Source organism: Coregonus lavaretus (genome assembly GCF_964263955.1).
Source record: "Coregonus lavaretus genome assembly, chromosome: 4".
Taxonomy (NCBI): Eukaryota; Metazoa; Chordata; class Actinopteri; order Salmoniformes; family Salmonidae; genus Coregonus; species Coregonus lavaretus.
The window spans coordinates 51500785-51514310 of NC_139991.1; the positions used below are offsets into that span (position 1 = coordinate 51500785).

At 39.2% G+C, this 13526-nt stretch overlaps 1 protein-coding gene across 2 annotated transcripts in view; it reads right to left on the reverse strand.

Annotated features, from left to right (window-relative positions):
* Positions 1–13526, reverse strand: part of rgs3a (regulator of G protein signaling 3a) — a gene marked incomplete at its 5' end in the record, with an annotated part of 320527 nt that overhangs the window by 173766 nt on the left and 133235 nt on the right. For both annotated transcript variants that reach the window (XM_084159872.1, XM_084159873.1), the window contains one exon: positions 3963–4074. In XM_084159872.1, the coding sequence (XP_084015998.1) occupies positions 3963–4074 (112 nt within the window). The remainder of the gene's footprint in view (positions 1–3962; positions 4075–13526) is intronic.

Below are 13526 nucleotides of genomic sequence, written 5' to 3' on the forward strand. Positions count from 1 at the left end.
TTGGTGGGCGGCCCTCTCTTGGCAGGTTTGGTGCCATATTCTTTCAATTTTTTTATAATGGATTTAATGATGCTCCGTGGGATGTTCAAAGTTTCAGATCTTTTTTTATAACCCAACCCTGATCTGTACTTCTCCACAACTTTGTCCCTGACCTGTTTGGAAAGCTCCCTGGTCTTCATGGTGCCGCTTGTTTGGTGGTGTTGCAGACTCTGGGGCCTTTCAGAACAGGTGTATATACTAAGATCATGTGGCAGATCATGTGACACTTAGATTGCACACAGGTGGACTTTATTTAACTAATTATGTGACTTCTGAAGGTAATTGGGTGCACCAGATCTTATTTAGGGGCTTCATAGCAAAGGGGGTGAATACATATGCACTCACCAAGTTATTTTTTTCATTTCAATTCACCAATTTGGACTATTTTGTGTATGTCCATTACATGAAATCCATATAAAAATCAATCTAAAGTACAGGTTGTAATGCAACAAAATAGGAAAAATGCCAAGGGGGATGAATACTTTTGCAAGGCAATGTATGTATGCGGATGACTCAACACTATACACGTCAGCTACCACAGCAACTGAAATGACTGCAACACTTAACAAAGAGGTGCAGTTAGTTTCAGAATGGGTGGCAAGGAATAAGTTAGTCCTAAATATTTCAAAAATCTAAAAGTATTGTATTTGGGAGAAATCATTCACTAAACCCTAAACCTCAACTAAATATTGTAATGAATAATGTGGTAATTGAGCAAGTTGAGGAGACTTAACTGCTTGGAGTAACCCTGGATTGTAAACTGTCATGGTCAAAACATATTGATAAAACAGTAGCTAGGATGGGGAGAAGTATGTCCATAATAAAGCGTTGCTCTGCCTTCACTATCAACAAGGCAGGTCCTACCTAGGCCCGTTTTATCGCACCTGGACTACTGTTCAATCGTCGTCAGGTGCCACAAAGAGGGACTTAGGAAAATTGCAATTGGCTCAGAACAGGGCAGCACGGCTGGCCCTTCGATATACAGTAATCCCTCGTTTATCGCGGGGGTTACGTTCCGAAAATGACCCGCGATAAGTGAAATCCGCGAAATAGAAAACTTTTTTTTTTTTACAATTAGCAACTATTACATGTATACAAATACAGTGACTCACGTGTAGGCCGTTTCGTCGACATTATGGGTTTAGAAGATGTTCGAAATTACAAGATAATTTGGCCAACTTAATGTAAATTTGCCAAGCTGTTTTATGTACGTACACATAACTGCACGAGACGACAAAATGATAGCACAATTCGTAGCATGTTTTGATACAAGAAGCGGGAGTGAGTTTTTAGCGAATCAGAATGCAGAGCACAATGCACCAAAAAAAAAAAAAAAATGCATTATGAAAATCCGCGAAATAGCGAATCCGCGATAAGTGAACCGCGAAGTGGCGAGGGATCACTGTACACAGAGAGCTAACATTCATAAAATGCATGTCAATCTCTCCTGGCTCAAAGTGGAGGAGAGACTGACTTCATCACTACTTGTATTTGTGAGAGGTATTGACATGTTGAATGCACCGAGCTGTCTGTTTGAACTACTTGCACACCCATGCATACCCCACAAGACATGCCACCAGAGGTCTCTTAACAGTCCCCAAGTCCAGAACAGACTACGGGAGGCGCACAGTACTATATAGAGACATGACTACATGGAACTCTATTCCACATCAAGTAACTCATGCAAGCATTAAATTAGATTTAAAAAACAGATAAAAATACACCTTATGGAACAGCAGGGACAGTGAAGCAACACAAACATAGGCACAGACACATGCATACAAACACACTATACACATGGATTTTGCGTTGTTGATATATGGTAGTAGAGTAGGGGCCAGAAGGCACACACTTAATATGTTGTGAAATCTGTTGTGAATGTATTGTAATGTTTAAAAAAAATTTATAACTGCCTTAATTTTGCTGGACCCCAGGAAGTGAAGCTGCTGCCTTGGCAGCAGCTAATGGGATCCAGAATAAATACAAATACAAAATACCACATTTTAGTTTAGAATTTTGACATTTTTTAATTGAAAAAAGTAATAATTTAATACAAAATGAACACTCGGGTTATAGTGATATTATGTCTGATCTCGCAAACAATAAAAAGTATGTACATTTTTTATATGCAAATACACCCAGTGTATTTATGCATATGTTGCACATACTTTTTCTTCATTTTAACACAAAATATAAAAAATACCTGACACATTAAGAAAATGTACAGTACCAGTCAAAGGTTTGGACACACCTACTCATTCAATAATTTTTCTTTATTTTTACTATTTTCTACATTGTATGAAATAACACATATGGAATCATGTAGTAACCAAAAAAGTGTTAAACAAATCAAAATATATTTTACATTTGTGATTCTTCAAATAGCCACCTTTTGCCTTGATGAAAGCCTTGCACACTCTTGGCATTCTCTCAACCAGCTTCACCTGGAATGCTTTTCCAACAGTCTTGAAGGAGTTCCCACATATGCTGAGCACTTGTTGGCTGCTTTTCCTTCACTCTGCGGTCCAACTCATCCCAAACCATCTCAATTTGGTTGAGGTCGGGTGATTGTGGAGACCAGGTCATCTGATGCAGCACTCAATCACTCTCCTTGGACTCATCAGACCAAAGGACAGATTTCCACCGGTCTAATGTCCATTGCTCGTGTTTCTTGGACCAAGCAAGTCTCGTCTTCTTATTGGTGTCCTTTAGTAGTGGTTACTTTGCAGCAATTTAACCATGAAGGCCTGATTCACGCAGGCTCCTCTGAACAGTTGATATTGAGATGTGTCTGTTACTTGAACTCTGTGAAGCATTTATTTGGGCTGCAATTTCTGAGGCTGGTAACTCTAATGAACTTATCCTCTGCAGCAGAGGTAACTCTGGGTCTTCCATTCCTGTGGCGGTCCTCATGAGAGCCAGTTTCATCATAGCGCTTGATGGTTTTTGTGACTGCACTTTAAGAAACTTGAAATGTTCCGGATTGACTGACCTTCATGTCTTAAAGTAATGATGGACTGTCATTTCTCTTTGCTTATTTGAGCTGTTCTTGCCATAACATGGACTTGGTCTTTTACCAAATAGGGCTATGTTCTGTATCCCACCCCTACATTGTCACAACACAACTGATTGGCTGAAACGCATTAAGAAGGAAAGAAATTCCACACATTAACTTTTAACAAGGCACACCTGTTAATTGAAATGCATTCCAGGGGACTACCTCATGAAGCTGGTTGAGAAAATGCCAAGAGTGTGAAAAGCTGTCATCAAGGCAAAGGGTGGCTACTTTGAAAAATCTAAAATCTAAAATATATTTTGATTTGTTTAACACTTTTTTGGTTACTACATGATTCCATATGTGTTATTTCATAGTTTTGATGTTTTCACTATTATTCTACAATGTAGACAATAGTCTAAAATAAAGAAAAAACCTGGAATGAGTAGGTGTGTCCAAACCTTTGACTGGTACTCTATATTTGAGTACATTCTAAGAAAATACAAAAGTTACATTTTACAATAAATATAATATTTGAATGTCAATGACCATTGCTAGTGTAAATTATGATGTCTCCGATGTAGGGAATCCATATTAGGAAATTGTCAGTTCTCAGACAAAAAATTATCTCTATCTTACAGGGAGATTTCGTTGTAATGCCCTGTTGCTGGCCTACACATAGTAGATGCTAACGGTCAGGTTTAGAGGTAGGTCCAGGTCAAGGGTCAGGATCTGAACTAGTACCTCCTTCTCGTCTCAACTGTTTTTAGGAAATCCATCCTGTAGTCTCAGCATTGTCTGAGATTGAGGTTGTGAGGGTAACTGTCAAGTCTATGAACGGGTCAGGTCAACAAGGTCAAGGTTAGGGTCATATCCAATAGCATCAGGGCCAGCACTAAGGTTTTTGTGTAAGGGTTTAAACACTGACCGTCCTGTAGCCGTAGTTGTCTGAGATATAGAGGATTCTGTAGGACGTTACATCTCCCTGGTTCATCCTCTCTGGTCACCAACATCAGGTCTGTATAGATGAACACGGTCACCTACAGAGAGAGAGTGAGAGAGAGAGAGAGAGAGAGAGAGAGAGAGAGAGAGAGAGAGAGAGAGAGAGAGAGAGAGAGAGAGAGAGAGACAGAGAAAGAGACAGAGACAGAGACAGAGACAGAGACAGAGACAGAGACAGAGGGGAGACTGAGTTAAACTTTGCTCAGAATCTCATATTGCTAAATCTCGACATTGCATATATTTCAAAAAAGTTCACATAGACGCACAACACACTAGATTCTCTTTTGCCAAACACATATTCACACACACACACACACACACACAAACACAAAAACACACACACACACAGACACACACTCACAGGCACAAACATGCTTGCTCATCCAATCAAATTATATTGTTTGCATACGTATATTTAGCAGGTGTTATTGCAGGTGTTGTTAATGCTTGTGGCGAATAAGGTGTTTAGCTCGTCCGGGAGCAAGACGTCGGTGTCTGCAACGTGGCTGGTTTTCCTTTTATAATCCATGATTTCTCTGTACTGACATTTTCTTATGTGATTGCCTTACGGAGGGCATAACTGGACATTGCCGTGGTTAAATGCGGTGGTTCACAAATGCTGTCATCTTTTTGTGGGAACAACATCCCCTATACACTTCCTGATAAACTCACTCACTGTGTCAGTGTACAGTTGTGGTCAAAGGTTTTGAGAATGACACAAATATTAATTTTCATAAAGTCTGCTGCCTCAGTTTTTATGATGGCAATTTGCATATACTCCAGAATGTTATGAAGAGTGATTAGATGAATTGCAATTAATTGCAAAGTCCCTCTTTGCCATGAAAATGAACTTATTCCCATAAAAACATTTCCAATGCATTTCAGCCCTGCCACAAAAGGACCAGCTGCCATCATGTCAGTGATTCTCTCGTTATCACAGGTGAGAGTGTTGACGAGGACAAGGCTGGAGATCACTCTGTCATGCTGATTGAGTTAGAATAACAGACTGGAAGCTTTAAAAGGAGGGTGGTGTTTGAAATCATTGTTCTTCCTCTGTTAACCATGGTTACCTGCAAGGAAACACGTGCTGTCATCATTGCTGTGCACAAAAAGGGCTTCACAGGCAAGGATATTGCTGCTAGTAAGATTGCACCTAAATCAACCATTTATCGGATCATCAAGAAGGGCGACAAAAAAAGGAAGATGGCGTATTGAATAGAAAGCGGTACAAACCACCTCAAGATAAAAACATAATATTCAAAATCAGTAAGTTAGACTAAATATTAGCATTTCATATATTTGCAGTTAATAAAATTCAATCTGGATAATAACACAAAACAAATCATAAGGCTAGAGAAATATATCGACAAATATTACAACAACACGCAACACCCAAACATGGGGCAAGATAAGCGAGGAGAACCGATCCCCAAGAGGAAACGCGACTCGTCGACTGATACAGATGATATATGCTTTTCACCACTGGGTCTGGTAAGTGTGGAAAGCGACCTGTTGAAGTCGATAAATGACAAATTGGGCATACTAGAATTGGTCAGTAAGGACGTAAAAGAGGTGAAAGCGAGTCTTCAAATGAGTGATGAAAATGCATTGGTAATGGAGAAAGAAACCAAAAAATTAAAAGTGACAGTCTCTAAGATGGAAACGGACGTTAGGGAACTTAAAAAGGAGAACAACCTTCTGAGAGAAGCCTTACTAGACATCCAAACTAGATCGATGAGAGAAAATCTAGTACTTACGGGTATTCAGGAAAAGGAGGGAGAAATAACAGAGAATATTATGAAGGACTTCCTGCATACAGCGCTTCAAATCCCACTCGAGGCTGTCGATAAAATCCAACTCGAACGTGTACACCGTTTCGGAAAAAGAGGACAGAAATATGAGCGCCAAATCGTTGCCAAATTTGCATTTTTTAAGGATAAAGCAATGGTGAAAAGCATAGGGAAAAGACTTGCTGGCACGAAAAGCATGAATGATCAGTTCCCGAGGGAGATTGCAGAAAGGCGCAAAGTTCTGTATCCAATCTTCAAGGAAAACAGATTAAAAGGGAAACGTGTTGCACTCGTGGTGGATAAACTGTATATCGACAACCAAATGTTCAGAGACACAAAGACTACTCAATGGCTATTCTAAAAGTTGTAATAGAGGAGTCTAATAATGGAGCACCCAATACTAGCAATGTAGGGATTGTAATATTAAAGAACATTTATAGTAAGTATAGTATTTTATAAAACGATAAAACGATATAACAAGAAAATATAACAAGCAGAATAATACATCTTTAAATACAACTAATTAGAACATGGCTTTTTTGGCGGGCGGTTGTTGTTTTGGCGGATGGTTGTTGTGATTGGTCCTGTGTTCTCTCTGGCGTCCTTTCCCCCTTGCGGCAAGTGTGGATGCGGGTGCGTTTGCACGCTTGGCCCATTTCTTCCGCAGTCAACCATGTGGTGTGCATTTTTGTGTTTGGAAAGGTGCGGCGTTAAGTGAGTGAGAGGGGAAATGGTTGCATATCTATGAGCAGGGGTAGTGAGAGAGAGCTTTCAATTTTGTGTAGATGAGGGATATAACATTTTTAAATATAGTATACATCAAATCAAATTTTGTATTGTTCTATCATGATGGAAAGATCCCTAACTCTATATCCTGGACACCCACCTGAGCGACCCATACACCAAAGAGAAGTTCCCATCTCTTTTATGGACCTGCTGTGAGTATGCAGCCTAAACAGAGAAATAAATGCGGTCAGATACCTACTTGAGCAGCACCGCCTCCTCAAGATTCTGAGCCTGCCTGGCAGGGTTGGTCCTACAAAGCCAGAGCCCCCTGATGGGAGAGCATTATATACAAGGAAAAGGTATGGGATGGACCACAGGAATTATTTGCTAGGATAATAATTGCTTGTCAATAAATTAAATATAATTCAATGGCAATCCGGGTTATATGTTAAAATCCTAAGCATGAACTGCCGACATTATTACGCATATTAATTGATAATGATGGAAAATAGGATATGCATTATTAATTTTTTAAATAGTTATATATATATATATAGAGAGAGAGAGGTGACAGCATTGGAAATGCTTTTGGCGGTTAATCTGCTTCTGTTTTGTGGGTGGCACTGTCTGCTGTTTTCGATGGATGGGTCCTGGCCTCTCGGGGCCTTAGGGATCCGGAGGGATGTGGGTGGGATGCCGATCACTGGGATGACGGCTCAACTTGGGATGGGGAGGGACTTTAGCGGGGGAATTAGTGGAGAACAATTGAAGGGTTACTCACTAGCAAGGCAAATATCACGGTACAGCTATATGGACACTCAATCATTACGGTATTTTTTATTGGTACATTTACAAACATATATAATGATAAATAGACTTGAAACTTGTATCTCATTATGGTGTATGGGGAAATAAGTATAGCCAGTTATAATTGTAATGGCTTAGCTGATAATAACAAAAGAAGAACAATATTTACATGGCTCAAAGAGAAGGAATATAATATCTATTGTATACAGAAAACTCATTCAACAATTCGAGATGAAGTTGCGTGGAAAAAGGAATGGGGGGGGGGGGGGGGCAAATATATCTTCTCCCATGGGCAAAGAAATTCAAAAGGGGTGATGATATTAATTAATAGTAATTTCGATCCGAATGTGCAAATTGTCAAAATAGATACGCAAGGTAGATGGATTATTTTAAATATGTTATTGGACCATAAACAGATATGGCTCATTAACCTCTACAGACCAAATAATGATGGTCCACACTTTGACAATATATATAATAAATGATCAACCCTGCAAGCAAGTCAAGACAATATTATTATGGTGGGGGATTATAATACTGTTTCAAACAGCTCAATGGACTGTAAAGGAAATCACGCCACAAACAATCACCCACATGCTCTTAAGGAAATTGTGAATGTAATGGATACATTAGAACTAGTAGATATATGGCTTAAATATCCTGATCTAGTGAGATATACATGGCGGAGACTCAATCAAGCTAGTCGTCTTGACTTCTTTCTTATCTCATTCTTGTTGCCACCAAAAGTTTAAAAAGTGTTGATAGGGGACAGAATGCGGTCGGACCATCATATAATTGGCATATACATTACTCTTACTGAATTTCCACGTGGGCGAGGATATTGGAAATTTTATCAAAGCCTATTGGATGATAATTTATTTATAATTAGAAGAAAATGAATTTATAACTGACTTTTTCCGACATAACATAGGTACAGCAAATCCCCTTATTGTATGGGACACCTTTAAATGTGCCTTTAGAGGCCATGCAATTCAGCACTCATCTCGAAAACAAAAGCAATTTAGGTCAAAAGAGTTTATACTAACAAAGGAAATAGAAAGTCTAACAGAACAGATAGATGGCAATAAAAACTGTAACATATAGGCTCAGAATAAATTAGAGGAAAAACAAAAATAAATGGAGAAACTTATTCAAGAAAGATCAAGTGTAATATATTATAAAAATAAAGCAAACTGGATGGAATATGGGCGAAAATACACCAAATTATTTTTTTATCTTCAACATAGGAATGCTACCAAAAAGAATGTAATGAAACTGGTTACAATTGATGGAGTCACCCATGATTCACCAAATTATATTTTGAAGGAGGAAACAAAGTACTTTAAGCATATGTATTCTTTTCAGTCACCTCCATCTCCTCTAACTGAAGCTAATTGTAGAGATTTTTTTCTATTGATAATGAAAAATTAACAGCCATACATAAAGACTCATGTGAAGGTGAAATTACAGAGGAGGAACTTCTGGATGCAATTAAAGACTTTAAGTCCGGCAAAACTCCAGGGTTGGATGGCATACCAGTCGAGGTATACCAAACCTTTTTTGATATACTAAGAGGACCGTTATTAGCATGTTTTAACCACTCCTATGTAAATGGTAGATTATCTGACACTCAAGAAGAAGGTCTGATCTCATTATTACTGAAACAGGATACAAGTGGAAAATATAAAGATCCAGTCCATTAAAAAAATTGGAGGCCCCTTACACTTCAGTGTTGTGATGCAAACATTCTAGCAAAATGTATAGCGCATAGAATTAAAAAGTTATTGTCGGATATTATTCATTCTAATCAGACAGGTTTTTTACATGGAAGATACATTGGAGATAATATAAGGCAAGTATTGGAAACAATAGAACACTGTGGAAAATATGGGAAACCAGGCCTGCTATTCATAGCAGACTTCGAAAAGGCATTTGATAAAGTACGACTGGGGTTTATATATAAATGCCTGGAGCATTTCAATTTTGGAGAATCTCTTATAAAATGGGTCAAAATCATGTATAGGAACCCTAGGTGTAAAATAGTAAATAATGGCTATTTCTCTGAAAGTTTTAAACTGTCAAGAGGACTGAAACAAGGTTGTCCACTATCGGCATATCTATTTATTGTGGCCATCGAGATGTTAGCTATTAAAATCAGATCCAATATTAATATCAGAGGATTAGAAATTCAGGGCTTAAAAACAAAGGTGTCATTGTATGCTGATGATTCATGTTTTCTTTTAAATCCACAACTAGAATCCCTCCACAGCCTCATAGAGACTCTAGATACATTTTCTAACCTCTCTGGATTACAACCAAATTATGACAAATGTACTATATTACGTATTGGATCACTAAAAAATGCAATTTTTACATTACAATGTAGTTTACCAATAAAATGGTCTGATGGTGATGTGGATATACTCGGTATACATGTCCCAAAGGAAATAAATTATCTAACTTCAATACATTTTAATAGAAAGTTAGCAAAAATAGATAAGATCTTGCTACCATGGAAAGGTAAATACCTGTCAATTTGTGGAAAAATCACCCTGATTAACTCTTTAGTATTATCACAGTTTACCTATTTGCTTATGGTCTTGCCTACGCCTAGCGAACAGTTTTTTAAATTATATGAGAAAAAAAGATTCAATTTTATTTGGAACGGCAAACCAGACAAAATTAAAGGTCCTATTTATATAATGAATATGAATTCGGAGGACAGAAATTATTAAATATTAAAGCATTAGACCAATCACTAAAAGCTTCAGTCATACAAAAGTTATACTTAAATCCGAACTGGTTCTCAAGCAAATGAGTAAGATTGTCTCACCCAATGTTCAAGAATGGCCTTTTTCCATTCATTCAGATTACAACCGCTCATTTTCAGTTATTTGAAAAGGAAATCATCTCCCAAATATCACTATTTCTAAAACAAGCCATAGAAAGTTGGTTGCAATTTCAATTTAATCCTCCAGAAACGACAGAACAAATAATGCAACAAATATTGTGGTTAAATTCAAATATACTAATTGACAAAAAACTTTTATTTTTTGACAAAATGTTAAAAAAATGTATAATCTTCGTAAATTATATCATCGGTAGGACTGGTGGGGTTATGTCGCACATGCAGCTAACAAAAACATCTGGAAATGTCTGCTCTACCCAAAATTATAACCAAATAATTGCAGCCTTACGCAAAAACGGAAGAGGAAAGTGGAAGGGGGAGAAAGTAAGGAACTTGTCTGTCGGCCTTGCATTAAAGAACATAATTGGTTAAGGAAAACTGTGATAAATAAAAAAGTATATCAGTTTCATTTAAGAATCAAAGGATTGACAGCCGTCCCATATATATTGCAAAATAGTTGGGAAGAGATTTTTGACGTACCGATCCCATGGCATAGTGTTTATGAACTGACACGCAAAACGACACCGGATTCAAAAATTAGAATCTTTCAATTTAAATCATTATATAAAATTCTTGCTACCAATATAATATTATTTATATGGGGGATACAATCTTCCCAGCTCTGCAGATTTTGCTGTGAAGAGACAGAATCATTAGATCATTTGTTTTGGTTCTGTCCATTTGTAGCTTGTTTTTGGACACAGGTCCAGGAATGGCTAAATGATTGCAATATTTACCTGGAGTTAACCTTGCAGATAGCATTACTGGGTGAGCTGAAAAGTCATAGTCAATTGATCAATAATATAATAATACTTTTAGCAAAAATGTTTATTTTTAATTCACAATCTGTAGAAGCAATGAGAATAGAAAGGTTCAGAACTAAAACATCACAGCACAGTTGAAATATATATGGCAAATAGAAATCCTATATGGATGGTGTTAAGAGATAAATGGGAGGTGTTGAATGGAGTTGAAGGATGGGACTAATAACAAATAACAACAAATAATAACAAGATAACTAATAATGTAAGCATACTGTGTCCATAATAAGTCTATAGGTTGTATGTTGGGAGCTTTTGGGAAAGAGCACAGTTAGAAAGATATGGCATATAGAAGCAAACCGGATGGACATCATGAAAATGATCGGAGAGTAGAAGCATTTCAGGAGCAAAAACAAATAAAATATAATTATTGTAAAATTGACTGTGTCCATAAAATGTAGATAGTAAGTATAAGCTGGAAGTAGGGGCCTACGCATTGTTGTTCACTAATTTACCCCAAGTAGGGAAAGGATGGCGGAGTTGAAAAGTAATAAAGGGGAGTATATACACTGCTCAAAAAAATAAAGGGAACAATCTGAATGAATTAAATAATCTTATTAAATTTTTTTTTTTTACATAGTTGAATGTGCTGACAACAAAATCACACACAAATTATCAATGGAAATCAAATTTATTAACCCATGGAGGTCTGGATTTGGAGTCACCCTCAAAATTAAAGTGGAAAACCACACTACAGGCTGATCCAAATTTGATGTAATGTCCTTAAAACAAGTCAAAATGAGGCTCAGTAGTGTGTGTGGCCTCCACGTGCCTGTGTTACCTCCCTACAATGCCTGGGCATGCTCCTGATGAGGTGGCGGATGATCTCCTGAGGGATCTCCTCCCAGACCTGGACTAAAGCATCCGCCAACTCCTGGACAGTCTGTGGTGCAACGTGACGTTGGTGGATGGAGCGAGACATGATGTCCCAGATGTGCTCAATAGGATTCAGGTCTGGGGAACGGGCGGTCCATAGCATCAATGCCTTCCTCTTGCAGGAACTGCTGACACACTCCAGCCACATGAGGTCTAGCATTGTCTTGCATTAGGAGGAACCCAGGGCCAACCGCACCAGCATATGGTCTCACAAGGGGTCTGAGGATCTCATCTCGGTACCTAATGGCAGTCAGGTACCTCTGGCGAGCACATGGAAGGCTGTGCGGCCCCCAAAGAAATGCCACCCCACACCATGACTGACCCACCGCCAAACCGGTCATGCTGGAGGATGTTGCAGGCAGCAGAACGTTCTCCACGGCGTCTCCAGACTCTGTCACATCTGTCACATGTGCTCAGTGTGAACCTGCTTTCATCTGTGAAGAGCACAGGGCGCCAGTGGCAAATTTGCCAATCTTGGTGTTCTCTGGCAAATGCCAAACGTCCTGCACGGTGTTGGGCTGTAAGCACAACCCTCACCTGTGGACGTCGGGCCCTCATACCACCCTCATGGAGTCTGTTTCTGACCGTTTGAGCAGACACATGCACATTTGTGGCCTGCTGGAGGTCATTTTGCAGGGCTCTGGCAGTGCTCCTCCTGCTCCTCCTTGCACAAAGGCGGAGGTAGCGGTCCTGCTGCTGGGTTGTTGCCCTCCTACGGCCTCCTCCACGTCTCCTGATGTACTGGCCTGTCTCCTGGTAGCGCCTCCATGCTCTGGACACTACGCTGACAGACACAGCAAACCTTCTTGCCACAGCTCGCATTGATGTGCCATCCTGGATGAGCTGCACTACCTGAGCCACTTGTGTGGGTTGTAGACTCCGTCTCATGCTACCACTAGAGTGAAAGCACCGCCAGCATTCAAAAGTGACCAAAACATCAGCCAGGAAGCATAGGAACTGAGAAAAGGTCTGTGGTCACCACCTGCAGAACCACTTCTTTATTTGGGGGTGTCTTGCTAATTGCCTATAATTTCCACCTGTTGTCTATTCCATTTGCACAACAGCATGTGAAATGTATTGTCAATCAGTGTTGCTTCCTAAGTGGACAGTTTGATTTCACAGAAGTGTGATTGACTTGGAGTTACATTGTGTTGTTTAAGTGTTCCCTTTATTTTTTTGAGCAGTGTATATACAGTGGGGAGAACAAGTATTTGATACACTGCCGATTTTGCAGGTTTTCCTACTTACAAAGGCTGGGATGGGCTACAGGACAATAGGCAAGCAGCTTGGTGAGAAGGCAACAACTGTTGTCGCAATTATTAGAAAATGGAAGAAGTTCAAGATGATGGTCAATCACCCTCGGTCTGGGGCTCCATGCAAGATCTCACCTCGTGGGGCATCAATGATCATGAGGAAGGTGAGGGATCAGCCCAGAACTACACGGCAGGACCTGGTCAATGACCTGAAGAGAGCTGGGACCACAGTCTCAAAGAAAACCATTAGTAACACACTACGCCGTCATGGATTAAAATCCTGCAGCGCACGCAAGGTCCCCCTGCTCA